This window comes from Pelophylax lessonae (genome assembly GCF_965119305.1).
Source record: "Pelophylax lessonae genome assembly, chromosome: 4".
Lineage (NCBI taxonomy): Eukaryota > Metazoa > Chordata > Amphibia > Anura > Ranidae > Pelophylax > Pelophylax lessonae.
In genome coordinates, this window is record NC_138771.1 from 313,675,572 (window position 1) to 313,697,487 (window position 21,916).

The following is a 21,916-nucleotide window of genomic DNA, read 5'->3' on the forward strand; positions in this document are numbered from 1 at the left end:
GCAAGGGCATTATTCAACTTTGGTCAAATCTGCACAGTTTGTTTTTATCTACAGGTGCCCCTTAGCTGCACAGGTAGTTTTTTTGGTAAAGGTAAACTACAGTATGCCATTAAAGCTGGAATGATTTTCAAAGATCCGTAACCCAAAGCATCCAGCCAGAATGTATTTAGATCGGAAAACAGTAATAATAGTCAAAGATGAGTAATCCATAGTTTCATTTTGCTTTGCTGAAGTCAGATCAGTGAAAGATAAATTCTCATAGGTGGACATGTGTCTTAGGGTTTTGCTCTTTGTTGTAATATATCAACTCAATAGTATAATTTAATTTCAAGTTATTGCACCTTCATGCACCTTGCCAAATAGAAGCCCTGACCTGCAATGCTCTTGGTCCAGGAAAATCGCCCTCCAGAGATACTGCTAGATGATGGAGGAAAGGAAGCAGCAGCTTTGGTGGGTCCCAGCGCCTTCAAGATCCCATTTTTAATGAGACAGAAGATTATCACCGGTTTAGATGAGCCATCGTCCCATGGAGCTGACTGGAGGGTGTTAGCACAAAAGCTGAATTTGGAAAGGTAGGATATTATTCACATTTTAACAGTCTGTGTGCAATAGAAAACACTACAAATGACTGTATAAGTGGACCTATCTAGTCCATAAAGGAAACCTGTTATAAGTTAAAATACAAGAGCTGATGTTGCTTACCTCCTTTTAAAAATGTTAGTTGCCTGGCTGTTATGCAGATCTTCTGACTTCAGCACTTTTGAGTAACTAACACAGAAGAAGTATGCTTATTAGAAAAGTCAGTTTATTGCTCCAGGTCAGTGACTTTTGTATTTAAGCAAGGACAGTGTCAAAGCTAGATAACGGTCATTTTCTGCTGCAGATGATAACAATGACAGCCTCCAGGCTTCTGAAATGATTGTTCACTAAGCCTGTACTAAGGGGAAAATGTATGCACTGGTGACATTTTCTTCTGCACATTATATTTTTTGTGGCCATCACCATGGTACTAGGGATGATCGAACTTTTGAAAAGTTCGGTTCGGCCAGAACATCCGAACTTCCCGAAAGTTCGGCCCGGATTTCAGAACCCCATTGAAATCAATGGGACCCGAACTTCAGTAATCAAAAAACACAATTTTTAAGCCCTAAAACCCAATAAATGCCCCTAAAAAGTCCCTAGGGTTCTGGGTCATGCCCCATTAACTATTAATCACACAAAAAAAAGTTCTTAAAAATTGTCATTTTTGATAAAAAAGCCAATTATTGAAAAAAAAAAAAAAAGAGAGATTTTTTGATTTTTTATCTTTGGATTTAGTATCTAGTATTTAGTATTTAGTGTCTAAAAGGTGTACCTGTGAAGTTTCAGCTCTGTAGCATGTCCAGAACCATAAAAAAAAAAGGATTGTTTGTATTAGAACACTTTCAGCTCAGGGGGTTGGCTTCTCTTCTCGGTTTTCACACCTTGCCGATTTAATAGCAGGCATTTTTTTGGGTTCTTTGTAGTCAGGAAAAACATCAAAACATCTGAACTTGTGTATAGTGGTACTGTGCACAAGTTCAGATGTTTTGCCTGCCTCCAAAAACCCCCAAAAAATGCCAGCAAAAACACACCTGGGCGTTTTTTTTTTTTGTTGATGCTAGCGTTTTTTTGGCATTTTTTGGGGTTCTTTTGAGGCAGGCAAAACATCTGAACTTGTGTATAGTGGTATATATACGCACATAATTATATGTATATAGACACCTAGTCATATATAGGTGTGATAGTAGCAGAAATATATTACTGTAAATGATTTCATTAGCGCAAGCATATATTTCTGCTACTATCACACCTATATATGTCTAGGGGTATATATACAGACATATATGTGTATATATACCCCCTATACACATGTTCAGATGTCATGTCTGACATCAAACATGTCCTCAAAAAAGCACTGGCAGTGGCAACCCCTGCAGCATGAAAAATGCTTGCTGGTGAGAAGCCATATTCCTGTCCCGAAGCAACTCAGAGAAATGATCATTTCTCTATAGCGGTCACCCTGCTATGGAAGGGTTTTGTCACCCTTTCATAGCAGTCACTGTCAGTTAACCCTACACTACACTACGGTCCCCTTACACTTAACGCTTTCCCTACAGAAACTAAATTTTTGAAGCTAACTTAAGTGTAAAGGAGCACTCTAACTACACTAGATATCCCTTTCCTCACACTAAAAATAGCTAAATTACACTTTGTAACACATTAGAACAGAATAGCATTTCACTCTCTCCCATGTCCCGTACAAGAATGCTAGGAATTTGGCGGGGGCGATCTTATATACTGGGGGGCGTATTCACTAATGATTGGTCTAGGGACCCCCTAGTCACTCCAATCACATTCCTAGCATTCTCCTGCCCCCTCAATTGGCTTTTGCTAATGGTTCTGGTCCAATCATGGGCTTTTAAAGCCCATTTCCTGAAGCATTGCATTTTGGTCAGTTCTGGTTGCCGAATTCCAAACTTTTTGGGCAAAAAGTTCTAAATTCGGCCGAACCTCGAACACCCAATGTTCGGGCCGAACCGATGGTGGACCCGAACCGTTCGATCATCCCTACATGGTACTATGGCTGCAATACTTTGACCCAAAACAAGTAGAGAGATAAGGGATTCAAACTTGTATTTTCTACATGCTTGCTTCATGCCTATTATTCAGAAACACTGAAGCCAAATCACCAAGCATTTCCTGCTTCTTTTTTTTTTAATAACTTTTTTTAATTTAAGAATTTTTGTGGTTTTTCAAAACCAACAATCACACAGATGCACAAATGCCACACAAGATTCCCTAGTATACAGTATATAATAAAAGTAATGCAGCACGGGGGTTGAGTGTACAATTGTAAATAAATAAAAAAAAATATAATAAATATGTGAAAAAGGTTCCAGACATTCAAGTCAATATGTGCAAATTATGCAAAAATTGTGCAAAAAATTTTACAAATATATATTAAAGTGCATTATAACATAAACCATATTAATGATCATTGAAGTGCATAATGCCAATAAATAATAAGCAAATTAAATGCTGTCCATCCAGTTCAAGGAAAGTAGATAAAATATTCTCTGTAGAAAAGTCCACCAAGGTGCAAAGTGCAGAATCTCCTTAGGTGAAATGATAATAACTCTGGTGTATGTGACCATCACCGATATGCGAGGTAAGAAGTGTGCTTACCAGATAAATAGTACCCAATAGAGCTTACACTCTTTAAGTCACTCACGTATATAGAGAAGAATAGCTGTCTCTGTATCTCTGATGCTGGAATAACTTCAGTGCTCAAGAACAACCTCCAAACACATCACATCACCCGTATATGAAAATCAATAGATATTCTCTTGGAATCACAGCTAGGATGTCCTGCGCATAAGCTCAATGAAACAAAAAGCTCACATAGTGTTTACCGATAAAGGAACCATTTATTTTAAAAGTAAGAACACTTTCAGTATTCAATAGGAAAAAGCGCTTGTAAGTTGTACATAGAATCCAGGACAAAGTGAACGCAACACCTGTAGCTGACCCGACGTGTTTCTTTTCCTAAGACATCATCTGGGGTGTCAGGCTACTGGTGTTGCTGCAATAAATACCTTTCAGGGGGGGCCCCACAATTAGACTCCCTCATAGCGTCAGAATTCAGCTCCGCCGTGTGTATATCGACACTTCCTGTTTGTATCAAAAATGACGGCGGCACATGCTCTCCAAACCTCATTTTGGAGAGCATAGACGAATAACACTGGCTCTAGGCATGCATTCCAAACTTCTATATCAGTCCCGATACGGAGCAGCAGAGAGGAGGCGCGAGCCAAGCCTCATTATGGGAGCGATAGAAAACTGACTTAAATAATACATCCGCGTTATCAGCTCAAAACCAGCCCAAAGAGAGATATCATTTTACCCCTGTACAGATCATTAGTAAGACCTCATCTGGAATATGCAGTTAAGTTTTGGGCACCAGTTCTTAAAAAGGATATTGGGGAACTGGAGAAAGTGCAGAGAAGGGCAACCAAACTGATAAAAGGCATGGAGGACCTCAGCTATGAGAAAAGATTAGAGGAACTGAATTTATTCTCTCTTGAGAAGAGGAGATTAAGGGGGGGATATGATCAACATGTATAAATACATAAGGGGTCCATATAGTGAACTTGGTGTTGAGTTGTTCACTTTAAGGTCAACACAGAGGACAAGGGGGCACTCTTTATGTTTAGAGGAAAAAACATATCGTCTCCAAATACGAAAAGGTTTCTTCACCGTAAGAGCTGTGAAAATGTGGAATAGACTCCCTCCAGAGGTGGTTCTGACTAGCTCACTAGATTGCTTTAAAAAAAGGCCTGGATTCTTTCCTAGGTGTACATAATATGAATGGGTACTACATTTTTTTTTTTTTAGGTAAAGTTGATCCAGGGAATATCCAATTGCCTCTCAGGGGATCAGGAAGGATTTTTTTCCCCTGCTGTAGCAAATTGGATCATGCTTTGCTGGGGATTTTTTCACCTTCCTCTGGATGAACTGCGGGTATAGGATTGTGTATATGGGATTGTATGGTTGGGTTTTCAATACTGTTTTTTTTTTTTTTTTGGGTTGAACCAGATGGACTTGTATCTTTTTTCAACCTGACTAACTATGTAACTATGTAACCTATTTTTTAAAAATAAGGGCGAAAGTAAAGCCATTAGCTGGCAATTAATATCAGTTATGATAAATAGATGAATAGATGAAAGGCAGGGAAATGTATGAGATCTATACTACATAAAGGAGTAATACCTTGTGCATAGTAACTAGCTTCATGTATTTGTTGAAAAAATGTCCATTGTGAAAACAACACCGAAAGGTACTTGGCATCAAATGAACATAAAAATTGCAAATTCAAGCACTAGATATGAAATAAATTGCAATATGACAATATAAAAATACTGAACTGTAATTAATAAAATAAAATAGTAAAAACATGGTGTTATCAAAAAAGCAGGGATAGATAAAACCAAAGTGGTGTTGGTATATTGAGAGTAACAATGCCTAAAAATATGCTTTATTTATAAAGGCATTGATGTCCTATTCTATATTTAACCCATATGGGAAATGGGACCGCAATTCATAAATCCAAAAGGTTTCAAGACATGAAACTCCTCTGATCCTAGCACCTCCTCTCCATGGGGCCACATAACAATCAATAATAATAAATTCTGTACCCCGTGGGTCTTTATTGTGGCATTCACGGTAATGTCTAAAAACATTATGATTGGTCTCCCCTTTCTTAATGTTTGCAATGTGTTCATTCATCCTAATGTTAAAAGAACTAGTTGTTCTACCCACATACTGTTTCTTACATGGGCAAGTCAACAGATAGACTACACCCTTAGTTAAACAAGTATGAAACTGTTTAATGGGGTATGCACGGTTGGTAACAGTTGATGTAAAACTTTGTGTTTTAGCTCCCCCCCTCAAGTTGTGTAAACATGTGTTGCATTTTTTGAATGGATAATAGCCCGATATTTGATGGAAAAAAGATGGTCTAATACTTTGACCCAAAACAAGTAGAGAGATAAGGGATTCAAACTTTTATTTTCTACATGCTTGCTCGATGTCTGTGATTCAGAAACACTGAAGCCAAATCAACAAGCATTTTCTGCTTTTTTTTTAATAACTTTTTTTAATTTAAGAATTTTTGTGGTTTTACAAAACCAACAATCACACAGATGCATAAATGCCACACAAGATTCCCTAGTATATAGTATATACAGTATTTTGACATTATCAATAGCTCTGGGTTTTGAAAAAATGTTTGGGGTTCATCTTAATTTCTCTTAAATGTAATTCTTATAAAGGATAAGGATTTACACCATGTTTCTTGGCCCATATAGATGATCCACTTTAGAACAGTCATTTTGTGTGCCACACAGAGATCTAGTAAAAGCAAGCATTGTAGCTTTCAAGGTGGAGGAGTTAAATTGACCCAACACACAAGTAAGTAGAGAATGGATCACAATAATAGTTTGGATGACTCTTTACCAGTATCTTACCATTTTGTGGTATCTCCAAAGCAAATAAAGTAGATCTCCCTGATTGGAACCACACCTTTACAACACCTTTACCTCAGTCTTATGCATTGGTAATTTCAGTTCTCTGTTCTGTGCCTCGACTCCGAGAACAATCTCAGCCCCTCTGACATACCAGGTTAAGCAAACAGACATGGTTATACTGTTAGGCCCTTTTCAAATGAGCGTTGCAATCAGGTCTGCCTGCCAGTTTTTCAGGCAGACCTGATCATAAGGTCCATTCATCCCTATTGACAGGATGTGTAAACGTACTTGTGTCCATTTACATTTACCTACCTCCCCTCAGGGGTCTACCTCCAAATCTGATCAGGCGTGCCCAAAAAAACGGGAGAGGATTTATTTTTTTTTTTTTTCCGTGTAGGTTGAGCAGATGGGAGGTAGCCAGGTGTAAATTAACAGTGCAGTTCAATGTCCACTCTGCAGAAACTGAGTGGACATGAATCTGTCATCTGCCCATTCAGCTCTGATCAGCAGGGAATCACAGATTCCCTGCTGATGCAGATACTATACTGCTAGAGTGCACTCTAGGGGTGTCTATACTATAACCCAGATCTATTGCAGCAGTACCACTGCTTCTACCAATAATACCAAGTGTCCTTGTAGGGCAGTTTATTTAAAGAACCAGTCCTGTGCCCTAGATCCTCCACCAGTTTTCATTGTGGCGCACATAAATACAGTCCCAGTCAAGTCTTCATGCAATACTATAGGCTGCTAGTCAAACGTCCAATCCCTAAGTCCTCAGTCTCGCCAGCAGCAAACAGGTTATGGCTGCAAGGCGATACAATAGCAGTAGTCCATCTGGTCAGATGTCCGCTCAATTCTGGGTTGCCTGAGGTGACTCCAGTCCTCAGCACAGCAAAGATTATATCCTGGCTGGGTCCCTCTGCACACAGGTCACAGACTCTGTAGTCTCTGGTGCTCAGCACAGCAAAGCTTCCAAAGTGGCTCAGTCCTTCTGTACACTGAACCCCTGGTGTGGGCACACGCAGCGTATTGTACAAATTCGCCAATGCTGAGATCAATGAATTCCCACGCTTGGCATTATCTCGGCCTGGCCAATGAAAGTGGCCGAAGATTCATATCCAGAAGACGGCTGCCCAAAGATTTTCAGCGGCCAGTAAGGAGCTCCAGGACGCCGCATCACTAGACTGAAGGTGGGTAGAGTTTTACTTTAAATCTCCTATTACTTATATATCACTGTATAATTCCACTTTAAATCTCCTATTAGCCTAAACCTATGTGGCCAACCCATAGGCTTGCATTGTGATAAGGAGCAGTATAGCATAACTATTATGTAGCACTGAAAATAAGGCATCAAAGCCTATGTAAGCAAATATGGCCACCCATGTGGAAAATAACTACAACAATACATAGAAATAATGTTTTTTTTTTTTTTAAACACAGTGCAAACATTATTTACATCAAGTTGCATACCAGGATTAGGCATCTTTTTGAGCCTAGTCTGCCGAAAAAAAATTGTAAGAAATTGAGAGTGGCAATCTTTTTTCACAATAAGTAATATTTAGTAAGTAAACTGTGGTGCTATACGTAAACTAGCATAATAGAAATAAATGATCAACAAGGTTATTTTGTTAAGTGTGAAGTATAGTCAACAGTTTTCAAAGATCAATGATTTAACACTCACAATAAGTTGGACTGCAATATTAACCCCCAATATTGGTGTCAGTGAAAGTAATAATAACCCCCTGCATTGGTGTCAGTGGATGCAATAATAATCTCCATCATTGGTGTCAGTGGCTGCAATAATAATCTCCACCATTGGTGTCAGTGGCTGCAATAATAATCTCCAGCATTGGTGTCAGTGGCTGCAATAATAATCTCCAGCATTGGTGTCAGTGGCTGCAAATCAGCAACCTATTTAAAGTTGTCTACAGAATACAGGAGTCTACTTGGCATATACTTACCTCAGTACCTGCTCCTGCAATGCTACCCCTCTCCTTGCCACTCTGTTGGAGCTATACTGTTGGGCAACAAATGACTCTTCCTGACAATGGAAACAAAAAGGCAGATGGGCAGTTCCAAAACACAAAGCATTTAAGCACAGATACTTTGCTACTGACGCTCTGGGGCGTTAAAACTGCAGGATCATGATGGGTCCTACATGCAATCATGCAACGGTACACTTCCTTGGTCAGGAAGTCTTTATCCCTTCCTGGCTTTATCCAAACCCAAAAAAAGTTTTGGCTGGAATAGTGCTATATTGGGCTCTGTAAAATGCTGTGAGCTGATGCTATAAACTGTAATTGGATAATATTTGCAAAAACCCTTTCAACTATTTTAGGATAAGTCACAACGGTTGCAACCAGACCAAATTTTAAAGTTTTGGTATCACCAGTTTAATCAGCAATAACTTCTTAACTGCTTTGACACCAAAATTATTTTTAAACTTTTTTAGCAAATAAAAGACTTTTATTTGGTGATCAGTTTTGTTCAAAAAATACCCTGAATATAATTTTCGAAGCAGAAAAATTGAAAAAAAATGCAAAATCAATGCAGTTTTCATTTATTTAATGTGTAAGATGCTTTTTATAGTTAAAACAGAACTATAGGCAATTTGTTTTTCATTTTTGATAGAGTAAGGAAGGTTTATTTTTGCCATCTTCATCCTATTGGGAAGATTTCCCTCCACGTCCTGTCCCATAGCCAAACAGGAAGTGAGAGGAAATCCATGCAAGTTAGGGGGAATCTCTTGGGGTCCCCCAGGTCACCACAACTAGTGTCCCCTTTGGCAGATTTCCCCTCTATTACTTTTCAGGGGACAACACAAAATTAGGAATTTTCTTTTACTTTCACTTTCAACTATAATTTTAAACAGGGCAACTAGAGAGGGTAAATATACCTAAGGGGGGCAGACAATAAAAAAAACTGACAGGTGTTCTAATTCATCTCCCCTCTATCCAAAATAACAAAAAGGTTTTGCCTTTAGTTATACTTTAAAGCTATTCCAAATATTTTCAAAAAAATCTTTTCTCCTTTAATCACTACTACATGTACAACAAAGATACGGTATGTAGGATTTGATACATTTGTTAACGTTGTAAGGCCGATAAACAAGTGTAAAACATTTTAGTTTGCTAGAAATATGGTGTTTTCTAGTACACTGGTTGTAATTAACCAGCCTGGAACAACACTAATATTCAGGGGCATGAAGGTTTGGCCCCCTAGACATCCATATGGTCCTAAGTTCCTGCTTAGACTGCCCTGTGAATGAGTGGGCTCTGTTTTTGTTACAATGGGAGCCCTGTGAAAGCTTCCACTCCAACAACCCATGACTTGTGTAGCGTTACCTCCATAGAAGCTGCTAGATAGGATGGGTCCCCTGTTCTCTGCCTTGACCATCTCAAGAACCTCAGCCCCTCTCACACACCAGGTTGAGAGCACAAACATACAATATCACAGGAACTCACTGAAAGTAATACTTAGTACTCAGTAGTAGTGTTATATCAAAGAAAATAGGCACTAAACCAGGTAGTAAAGGAAAACCTAATATATTGTCTCCCAATATGGTTGGTAACTAGGCAAGCATAAAATAGATAATTGTAATAATAATTGATTAACAGTAAGGATGAAGTATAAGATGATATTTGGCATCCAGATCAGCATAAACAGTAGCAAAGCCAACTGACGTGCAGCAGTGAGCAGTAGTAAAGTTTAATCTACTGAGTGCTGGATTTATACTGCCGGTGTGCATTTATGGCAGCAATGCTAGTCCTAGACCAACTGGTATGCACTGTCCAAAAGAAAAGAAGGGTGGCAGCAGAGGAGCAGGGGAACAAATGGGGCTTGTAGAATAATTATAAAGTGAGGGGAAATCCCTTGAGATGTTCTTCTGCTAGCTATTGTTGGGGCCCTTCAAGAGCATTGGTGCACTGAGCACCCAGTTAACCTGGAAGGTAGATGTGGTTCAGATGCGGTAAAGGTTTGGCATAATGCAGTATAAGGTTGTATAAGTGCAGTCTAGGTTTTGAATAAGTATGGTATAGAGTGAAGTACTGGTGTGTTATGGATTGGGTACACTTGGTGTCCTGTTCTCAGTGACTCATTCTCTGCTAGTAGTATCAGCAATGGGTGAATAGCCCTCTTACCAGTCGCCAGGATGCTGCAGCTATCTTGTTGTAGAAAGGGGGTCCCCCTCGGTCTCTTCCTTAAAGCCTCTGGTGATCAGGTCAACTTCAGAAACAAAATTGTTGACGCCTTATATTTAGATAATAATAAAATGCTTTTGCGGAAAACAAACCTCAATGTGTACCATAAATCCCACAGAAAATAGCAACCAGACAAAAAAGCTAATCCTTACATGTGCACATAAATGAGTACAACCCGTGATTATCACTCTTCACCGCATGTAATGGGTTCAAATGTGGGGATGGCAGCTCACCTCAAGGATGGGATCTACTCTCTTGTATAGATTACATTACCACTTGACCGTCAGGAGGAGTTTGGGTGACGTCAGCCTCCGTGTCTGGGCAGAGAAGCTCACAATGCTACAGCCACGGTCCCCTCATCTGTAGGTGCGGGTGGCTAGCACTGCTGGCAATGAGCCGTTTGGCATGTCAGCTTGACGGGGGAGAGTCTGCAAAGCGGGCACCGGCCTGTGTCTGGGTACGGCTGGCAGGCCTCATTCTGCGGGAGAACAGCGGCATGGGATATCGGGCTCCTCTGCTGGGGGGGGGGGGCTGGGGCTACAGACCATGGGGCCTAAGAGCAGGTGGCGGGTTCAGGTCAGGCTGGCAGGGGCCTAAGGGATAATCTGTGGGACTTGCTGCGGAGATTGGAAGCAGGGGTGATGTGGAGCTCCCCGCCAGTATTGCCGTGGGCTCCCCTCAGGGAAGGGAGACATTTTCCGGGGGCATTTGTGCCCCTTCAAGAGCTCCGTCGGTGATGCCAGCGATAGTAGTCGGGGCACACAAATGGACAGGGACATGGTGGCAGCTGCAGCGATCACCGCTGAGACTTCTAGGATGGAGACAAGGAAGTGAAAAAGGTGAAGTTAGCTGACTCGGCAAAATGTGAGGTATATGTATGCTTCCAGGGACTGTTGGGGGCACACCCTTAAGCTGAAGTTTGCAAAATAATTTGGAAGGGTGAGTATGTGAAAATATTTTCCCTGCTCCCACTCGAAAAATTTAACTTGGATCGCGTTAGAGCAAGAAGGAGGATGAGGATCGCGTTAGAGCAAGAAGGAGGATGAGGAGAAGAGGAGGTACCAGCTCATTCCTCCAATGTTTGCAAATTGGTTGCAAGCATTTGCAATTTTTGTTAGCGTGATTAGGGAAAAAGCATTGGAGAACTGTTCGGCCCTGTTTTCCTACTTGAAAGCCATTAGTGAGGCTCACAGGGTATGTAGGGGGCTGGCATGGATCCGCTATGACGAACAGTTTTGTCAACGAAAAGCCATCCCCCCTCCATATGCTGGGATCACAAGGAATTAAGCCTCTGGATGAAGTTGCTGACTTTTTCCAGGGCTGGGGGTCAGTGGGCATTTTCTACACGGTGCCTAGAAGGAAGAGGATATGTTGGCAGTTTAATGAAGGAATGTGTTGGTTTGGAAGTGCCTGCCGCTTCAAACACGAATGTTCGGGCTGCAGGGGAAGTCATTCCCTCGTTCCCATTTTAGACAAGGAAAAGGGTGTGTCAGTGACAATTCTGGAAAAAGGGACGACACCAGTGAGGCTGGAAAGGACGCATCCCAAGTACATGGCAGGAGGCCCCTCCTGTTTCCAATAATTTACATTTGGTGCTTCTTAATCCATTGGTTGTGTCAAAGAAGCTGCTGAAAGAAGTGACCTTGGGTCCCATAATTTGCCCATTTCCTTTCCCGCCTCTTCCACAGCTTGTAGTTTCCCCATTGGGTGTAGTTTGAAAGAAGGAGCCAGAAACATTTTGAATGATTCATCATCCCTTGTATCCGAAAGGAGGCTCAGTGAATGATGGTATTGACCTGCTGGAATGTGCAGTTACCTACACATTATTGGACACAGCTGTTTTCTGGGTATGTAGATACGGCCAGGGCTCGTTCATTGCTAAATCTGATGTTGAATTGGCATTCCGGCTGCTCCCAGTCCATCCTCAGAGCTTCCATTTGGTAGGATGCCTTTGGCAAGGTTCTTACTTTGAAGATCGTTGCTTGCCGATTGGTTGATCTCGTGTGCCCTGTTTGAAACTTTTAGTTCGTTCCTTGAGTGGACGGATAGGGAGGTCTCGGGGGTGAACTCAATCATCCACTATCTGGATGACTTTTTGCTCATTGGACTGTCGGAGTCAAGGACTTGTGAGATCCTACTGGGGACATTGCAACATCTTGCGAAATGTTTCGGCATGCCTTTTACACTGGACAAGATGGAAGGCCCGGCCACGGAACGGATTTTTACTCGGAATAACCATTGATTCAGTGGCCATGGAATGCAGATTGCTTATGGATAAATTGTTGGCTCTGTGAACGGAAGTTGGACAATCATGCAGACGACGGAGGATTAAGTTGCGGGAGCTACAATCCCGGCTTGGTAAGCTAAATTTTGCTTGCAGAATTATTCCCATGGGCAGGATTTTTTTCTGGAGGAGTTTGTGCGGCTTTCCATGGGGTTCAGGACCGACCTGCATATTTGAGATATTTTTCTTGAATCTTTTAATGACCATTCTTTATGGCTGGAGGGTCCAGCCAGCAATGTGGATCTGGTCCTGTACACATATGCGGCAGGTTCAGCGGGATATGGGGCTTATTTTCAGTGGCGTTGGAGTGCTGAGCCATGGCCCAAGGAGTGGCGAGCCGTTGGATTTTTGAGGAACCTGGTGTTTCTCTAGCTATTTCCCATTGTCTTGGCAGTAGAACTTTGTGGGGAGGTTTTTCAGAACAAAAAAGTGTGATTCAACTGTGACAATATGAGCGTGGTTTTAGCAATTAATAACATTTCAGCTTCTTCCCCACCGGTGGTTAGGCTCTTGCGTTACTTGGTTTTGAGTTGTTTGCGATTGAATACATTTATTTATGCTATTCACATCCCGGGAGCTACAAACAAGTTAGTCTAGTTTTCAGCGGGACAAGTTTCACGTGTTGGCACCGGAGGCGGAGCAACATAGGTTGCCTTGTCCTCGGCGTCTATGGAGGATTGCATTGTAGTCGCCGCTAGACTAATACAGGACTCTCTCAGCACGGCAACATGGGTGTCCCATTCCAAAGCATGGACGAAATGGTTCTCTTTATTAGAGGTGGGAGGTGGGGAGGATTTTGGACCTGTCATCTTTGGTGCTATATTTTGTTTGCTATAATCTTCCACAGGCAACCTCAGTGTCTATGGTGGATCGTAAATTGTCAGGATTTGCGTTTTTATTTAGGTTGGCAGACCTCACAGATTTCATCAAGTCTTTTGTGTTGCGTCAGGCACTTAAGTGTTACTGGAGGGGAAGGCGTAGTTGTGATTCTAGGCGACCAGTTTCCTTTTCAGTACTGAGTTCAGTGCTGGACCATTTGCCTATGGTTTGTTCATTACATTATGAGGTGACTTTGTTTCGGCCACTTTTTTGGTAGCCTTTTTTTAGTGCTTTCCGAATTAGCAAGCTGGTTAGCCCATCCAGGAGAGTTCTGGGGGGAATGTTGGTGGTGATGCTATGTATTTTGTCTCATCGGTAAAGCTCTGGGTTAGGCAATCCAGGACTGACCAGAGAGGCAAGGGAGTGCAGGTTGACTTGTTTAGGGGCAATAGCCCTCAGCTTTATCCAGTCTTAGCAATGGAACAATTTCTGAATGTGCGGCCCAGAGAGGAGGGTGCATTGTTCATCCACTCGGATGGTTCATTTCTGTCCAAGTTTCAATTCCTTGCGGTTTTCGGTAAGTGTCTATCGATGTCGGGTTGGCTGCTGGAGATTGTTCCTTCCATTCTTTCCACATAGGGGCAGCCACCGAGGCATCATGGTGGGGTCTTAATAAGGAATGGTGAAACGAATAGGCAGCTGGGAGACCAAGAGATACAAAATATATGTGCGGCCTCACCTGCTGTAGGCTATCAGTGATGGGTGGTGTTTCCTTCTGTCTGTTTTTCTTGTCGTTCTTTTTATTTGTTGTTAATAATAATGTTGTTTGTTGCCGGAACTAACTGTACAGTTGGTGCATGGTCATTTTTATGTCTTTACAGATTTTCCCCAGTGTCTCATTTGGATTCTGGGGCACTCTTATTTGTTCTGGGGGGAAATAGGGTAGAGGTTAGGCCCAATGGACAGCAGTTGGGAGTTTCAAGAGAGGAGGGCATTGTTAGATGAATTGGGGTGCCATGGATACTCTGCAGGGATCTTACCTGGTTAATCGATTTGCCCTGTTAGACAGACCGCTGGATGTTTTGGTCCTACATTCTGGTGTGAATGACTTAGGTCTACGTTTCATGAAGGAACTAATTAGGGATATGAAACTGGACTTCCTGCAACTTGGGTCTTCCTTCCCTGACATAATCAAAGTATGGTCAGATATGGTGGCCTTCACTGCATATTGAGGGGCCAGGTTGGTTGAGAAATGTAATAATGCCCGGATAAAGGTGAAAAAGGAGGTGGGCAGATTCATTGCTAGGAATGGTGGATTAGTGGTTAGGCATGTGGAGTTGGAGACGGACACATGGTTGTACTTGAGAGGGGATGGAGTGCATCGCAATGCGGTGGGTATTGACCTGTGGGCATTGGGGATTACAGGATGGTATCCAAAGGGCTTTCCGAGTGTGGCAGCGGGCACAAGTGTAAGGTTTCACACTTGTGCCACTGTGGCGGTTGGGGTCCTTAACGAGGGTCCAAAACATGGTGTTGAACGATAAAATTGTCGGACCCATGTCAGGTATGGAGTCCTATCTTTGGTCTGGTTCAGTCTAGACCGACCGGGTAGTGTAAGGTGGTAGGGGTCTGTGGTCAGTTAAGATAGTCCTTGAGGCTGTGTTTTAGCAGCTGGGGACAGAGCCGAACTTTATGGTACCACAGACTCCAAAGTTGTGGGAGATGGTATCGACATGCAACCATTCTTTGATCTGGATTGGTTTGACTGTTTTTCTGTTATTTATGGTTTTGTTTAATAAAAGTCTGAACCGGCCATTTAATCCCAATGCTGAGTTAGTGTTGTCATTTAAAGATAAAGGGGGTTGTGTTGGGTACTGAACCAGGTAATATGGTTAAACAGGTGGGATCTGAACTACCCTAGTCATGTCACAGTTATTACAGATGTGTTTGCTTCCTTTGCAGTTTATGAAAATTTTCCAAAACATTGCATCCAAAGTTCATTGCAAGTGAATAGCTGTGTGTTTTGGTAGCTGCCTGGTAGAAAGTGCTACTTTGCAGAAAGCACTGTTGCACTGCAAGGAACTGTAGGAAGGTCAATTCTTCACATTGATTAGTTGTGTTCTGTATAGAAGATGGAGTGAAATGTTCTGCAGCTAAAAAGAATCAAGCCTGTTACTTGGATTTTCTCAGCAGAAACATTTGCTCCATCTGAGTGCATGGAAACCAGGGCCTTCCATTTTAATCAATACAGATACAGGCTCCACACAATATGACCTGGGTCAAGTAGCTAATGGGCCGTTAATACACAAATTATAGATATCTCAATGGCGGTTCCATTATACCATTCCTAATTGTGCTAAGTGTGTTAAATGGAATTTTCTGCACATTAACGGAGGCCTTGTAAAAAGTCGTTAATTTCAATGAACTTCAATGCCTTTAGAACATGGTTTTTACAAGCAGGTAAACGTCAATGGGTTATGATTGTTTTATACTTATAAAACATAGAACAACCCAAACTGAATGATTTAAAAGCTGAGTGCTGATACAAATCTTAAGCAACCCTTGCAGTGGAGCTCCTCCTGCACTGCAACGGTGTAAAACCTCTTTTTGTCAAGGGAAACATAAAAGCAGGTTTTATGTACCTTATCCTTCACTCCAGCAGGCTTCCTACTACCTAGTGAGATTGGTTCCCCCTGAAGATTCTTCTCTTCACCTACCCTTTGGTTGCAGGCACACATCATCAGATACAATGCAGGACCACCGGCAGTCCTGTATTGTAAGTACACCGAGGGCCCATCTAAAACCCTGGGCATCAGAAAGAAGAGGAGAGTGCCAGCTGCTGGGGGTGTGAGGAATTAGGTAAGAAAAAACATTCTGATTTTCCAAGGAATTCAGTTCTAAATACTTTGATAGGTCAGCTTTGTTTGGAGTACTTCTTTTGTTAGCATTTCCTTCTCACTTGTATCTATAGCAGGTGCCAATTTCACCTCCCGCACAGTTAGCCAGCCACCCCTGATAGAGGGATACAAGACAGCAGCTGCAAGATTTTCTTCCACCCCCCCCCCCCCCTCTCCTCCCCACGCTGCTGTACAGGAGAGTGGGGCTGACAGGACAGCCGCTTGCTCTGTTCCCTTGCCCATTGGCTGCCACAGGGGACCAATAAGAAGAGGAAGAAAAGAGGATCATAGGACATGTAGTCCGGAGAAGAGGCAACCATACGGTGATCCTTAAGGGGAGAACTACAGCTCCCTGCCTGCCAGGTAGATGAAACAAGAGACCATGAGGCAGAGCAAGAGGGAGCATAGAGTGTTGCAGAGAGAGAGAGAGACCACGAGGCAGAGAGACTGGATGCAGAAGAGGGATTGTCGGCTATTGAGGGGGCCAGGATGGCGTTATAGATTTTCCCACCAACAGTTCCACAGCCGGACACAGGTCAGGCATTGCTGTGTCACTGGGCATTCGAGTGGCCAGGCGGCCATCCATGATCAGCGGATCCTTCAAGAACCTGTCAGGATATCCAGTTCCTTCGGGCCTTGGTGTCGCCAGGATTGGGGAGCGGGCAAAAGTCCACCTTGTGCACACACTAAAAGAGACACTGCATGCAGTTATCTTTACCTCATTGCCTTACATTAGAGCCTTCCCAGGAGACACTTTGCATAAGGTATTCCTTGTTACTGGGCATTGCTGTACCGAGATCCCTTTGAGCCCTTGTTGAGCTAGCTGAAGACACCGGATATCTACACTGCAAGGACAGTTCTTTCTTCTACAACTCAAAGGAGTCAGTGTAAAATATTGGCTTATATTAAGTCAAAGGAGTCAGTGTAAAATATTGACATATATTAAGGGGGAACTCTTACTTAAAAGTTTAAACTTCAAAGTTGCATTCTTTGCAAATTGTTGTTTATTGCACTGAAGGTTTATGTTCTAGATGCATGGTCTCAGGATTTTAAGGGAATAGATTGACGTACAGAAAGTCATTATTTCTCCCTTTCGTACCTGGGCCCATAGGCTACCTTAGGGCCTGCGGGTTAATCAAACTGTGATTGACTTGTATTGCATATCTCTTTTGTGCTCAATTGCCAAATATTACAGTTTACCACAGGTAACTACCCGTCTCAGTTCATTACTGTCTTGTTTGCTGTTAAGCCTCTTCATAAAATACTCCTTTGATCTGTTACAGTCTGGTGTCCATTTACATTGTGCCGACAGTAATATTTGTTTAACCAGGTGTGCCAGACAGAGGAGCTGAGACTGTTCCTGGGGTTGAGGGGCAGAACACAGAACCTAAAATTATCAAGCGGCTCCTACGGGGGTGGCACTACCTATTCATTAACAAAGCAGGATGAAGCAAAGTTTTATCTGTGCAGGATTTTTTTTCAGAATACCACAGAAAAATTTTTTTTTCCCATCTCCCAATTATTCATTACTCTATTTGCTCCAGTCTCAGCCTTTCCCCTCAGCCTCTGGCTCAGGTCCACAGCCTAGTCAGGCTGCCTCTCTATCTTGGAAGACACAAAGATCAGGCAACGGTTGGATATGCAGCCTGATCTTTCTGCCACAGACAGGACTGGACACGACACAATCTACTAAAATGGACTCTGCAGTAGCAATGGCTTTACTCAAGAGCACTGATTGGCTGCAGGCTCCTCTCTTAGGCAAAACCTGTGTGTCCTTGTTTGACTTTTCTGGACTACCCATCCTGAGCTATAAGACACTCTTTCTCTGAATGTCCTGGCTCTTATAATGCAATTTATCATATTAACGTTTTGACAGTCAGTTTTTCTGTAACAATACAAACAGAAAATGTTGGGGCCTGGAGCATTCTTTTATTCCAGCAGGATGGAATGAAAAAAAGGTCATCATTGTGACATCATTCTGCTCTCTGTGACATCATCTCTTTTGATAATAATCAGGAACCTCAACACGCATTTCTGTACAATAGAAGGCATCTGGTGTTTCCATAGCAAAAAAGTAAGCATTCTTCACAGCAGCCAATCTTAGACACATTTTTTAGATGCGTACTAAAGAATAAAAGCATTGGCTTGCTATGAGCAATTTCTATTGCAGCTTTGATATTTGTTGCTGCCATAAAATGTGTTTCACATAGGTAGCAGCATGTGATATCTATGCAGGTGATGGTGACAGATACCCAAGACACAAGCTTAAAGTGTTGACGGGCTTTTACTAAACACTACTTTGAATGGTTAACGGTCAAGTTGGAGCTGTTAGAAACCTGCCATTTACAAATATTCTTGGCAGTCTCCTAAGATATCTCACTGAATAAAACTCCAAGTAGAGCAAGTCTACTACTTTGAATCTGACTTCCAAGGGCCCATTAAATTGCTATTGGCACTGTGTAGCTCTCAACTGCTTGATTGTGCTACCTACTTATACAAGCTTTCTGCTATCTGCGGGTCTGTGGGTCACACCTACCAGAGCCCAGCATCAGAATCATGTATCCAAACCTGCAGAAAAAGGCCCTTGTACAACCAACAGGGATCTTCTTCTGTCAAGGCCAAGCACATATGCTCTCACACTCAATTTTCAGAGCACAATATCTTTGATACTCCCATTAAGCTTCCCGACACCAATTATGCTGGAATGAATTTAAGCAGGTAGAAACAGGATGTTGTCTAATTCCTTAAATTTTATTTAAATGTGTTCAATTATTAGCAAGTAAACAAATTGGATACTAGATTTGATTCTCAACAAGGCATACCATGACTGGTAGTATGTAAAGGTTGAAATTAAGCTTAAAAAAGGTTGCATGATAGTACTTTTATACATTCTGTTTCTCTAGCCTTTATAAATTACCTCCAATGTAGGTTGCATACCTTAATTTGATCATGTTTTTACACTACACAGAACTGACACAGAACATATTGATCTGCCTGTGCTACACTGCGTAAAGAATGTCCTTTTTATCTCCATTGTCCTGCCATGTCACGGTAAAGCCTCTGCTTGTGCATTTCTATTTTTCTACCACCCTAGTCAAACTGTCATGGCTCAGGTACTAATCAAGATAATTGAACAAACCTCTGAACCACTGGAGCACCCTTGTTTTATTATTCATGATGAGTCATGAGTAAACAAAGACTGATTTAACCACTTTCATACTGGGCCTATTCTGGCACTCCTCTCCTACATGTATAAATCATCATTTTTTTGCTAGAAAATTACACAGATCCCCCAAACATTATATACGTTTTTTTAGCAGAGACACTAGGGAATAAAATAGTGGTTGTTGCAACTTTTTATATGTCACACGGTATTTGCGCAGCAATTTTTCAAACGGGTTTTTAGAAAAAAAAAACAGTTTAATGAATTTAAAAAAAAAACAAAACCCTTAAGATGATGTTACGCCGAGCAAACAGATACTTAACATGTCATGCTCTAAAATAGAGCACACTTGTGGAAAGGCGCCAAACTTCGGTACCTCAAAATCTCTATAAACAACACTTTAAACATTTTTACACGTTACCTGTTTAGGTTTACAGAGGAGGTCTTGGACAAGAATGATTGCTCTCGCTCTAACGTTTGTGGCAATACCTCACATGTGTGGTTTGAACGCCGCTTATGACGTATGTATGCATTCGCTTCTGCGTGCGATCATGCGGGGACAAGGGCGCTTTAAATTTTTTACTGTTTATTTTACCTTTTTATACTTTCCCTTTACATTTTTTTTTGATCACTTGATTCCTATTACAAGGAATGTAAACATCACTTGTAATAGGGATAGGGCACGATAGGTTCTCTTTATGGAGAGATGTGGGGGTCTATAAGTTCCCAAATCCTCTAGGCTATAAAGCCTAAAAAATAAAAAAACGATCTCAGGCTCTCCACCTGAATACACGACAGTGTTTACAACTGCCGGGGCCGGACATGATGTCATAACGTCACACCCCCGGCCTCCAAGAGTCATAGAGATGACCGGGGACCATCTGGTCTTTGGTCAGCTCTATGAAAAACTTTCGCCGTCGGCAGATTCATTCTCTGAATCACAGAGTGCACGGACGAGCCGGTAGAAGCACCGGAGGGCGGAGGGACAGCTGCTATGATTGTCTTTACATGATAGGGAATCGCCAGCTGAAAAAGAAGATGTCTGAATGATGCCTGCAGCTGCAGGACTTCATATGACATCCACCTAAAGAGAAGTGATTAAAAATTCAAGTCATTTTGTTTAATACAAATTTGAAGTAATTGCTACAATTCTTTAAGGGATGGCAAATTATACTGCTTAAAGAAGGTAAAAATGGCTAACGTCCTAAAGAGTTAAAGGCATACTGTAAAGTGTCAGTACAGATTGGTAAACCACACGTCCTTAGTAAGTGATTGCTCTATTGCATTCCTGTAGCTAGATGTGATCTGTCATCATTTTCACATCTTTCATATTTATAGATTATAGTGTAAAAATGAAAATTACACATGAACATTTTTTGTCAGTTATATAGCTGAGGTTGTGGTTGGTAGATTTGTTTTGTAAAACTGGTTAGTGTAGAGTTTGTTTCACATTGGGCTTCCTCAAAGTGTAAAGTTAAAGCTGACCTCGCAGTTAAAGGTATAATGCAAGGTCTGCGCTAAAAATACTTGGGCCTCCTCCCCCTTTACAAATTACCTGCTTTTAGTAGGTGTAAAATGTCCCTTTTGAAAAAAACAAAAAGTTAGATTTATACTTACCCTAGTGCTTTTAGTAGGTGTAAAATGTTCCTGCTAAAAAAAGGCTTGACATCCCTGAGTGGAGATTTTGGAGAATGCAAAGCAGGTGAAATATTGAAGAAAGACACTCCAGTCTATTTTACACATACTAAAAGAAGAATATTTGTTAAGGGAGAGGGGGTCTAGCCAATAGAAGTAAACCTTGCATTTGAGTGCTAAGTCCTCTTTAAAGGAGCGTCTGCTCTTTAAGGCCAGGAACGCATACATTTTGCAGTGTTGTGTTCCCAGTTAAGGGCCTTAATGAGTTTTCCTCACTTGCAATAGTGCCAACTTCTACAGCCTGGTGTGGGAAGTGAGGACATGTCTCTATTTGGTTGTCAGCTGTGGTCCTAGCTGGAGATCATAGAGACATCCATACAGTGGTGAGAGAGGTCAATGCTACCAGATCAGTTGGTGCTGATCTTAGGAGCAACATTTCACAGCAAAAACAAGATGGTAATACGGTCCCTGTCATTAAGGCAGGAACCTGAGCCCAGCCAGATATCTGAAAACCTCTCAGGTGGTACCATTAGTGAAAAGGAGTTGTCTCTTAATGCTCCTGAAGTCAGGAAAAGCTTGGAGGGACTATCAACTACAGATAGACATTATCCTATTCTTTGAGAAAATATATTTGTATACAGTATATATAAGAACATTTTTGGTAAACATGGCTTGGAAGGCTTGATCCTGTCAACGGACGCTGAAAAGGCCTTTGACAGAGTGGCCTGGGACTACCTCCAGGCCACCTGTCTCCATTTAGGCCTAGGCACCAACATGATGGGCTGGATCGGGGCTCTTTATGCGGACCCCATTGCTAAGGTCAAAGTTAACAACATTTTCTCCACACCTTTACATCTGAGGAATGGGAC

The 21,916-nt window shown here is 41.8% G+C and overlaps 1 protein-coding gene across 1 annotated transcript in view; it reads left to right on the forward strand.

Annotated features, from left to right (window-relative positions):
- The window catches only part of UNC5A (unc-5 netrin receptor A), a 623,577-nt gene that overhangs the window by 566,688 nt on the left and 34,973 nt on the right, over positions 1-21,916 (forward strand). The window contains exon 15 of the mRNA XM_082255192.1: positions 394-572. Within this exon, the coding sequence (XP_082111318.1) occupies positions 394-572 (179 nt within the window). The remainder of the gene's footprint in view (positions 1-393; positions 573-21,916) is intronic.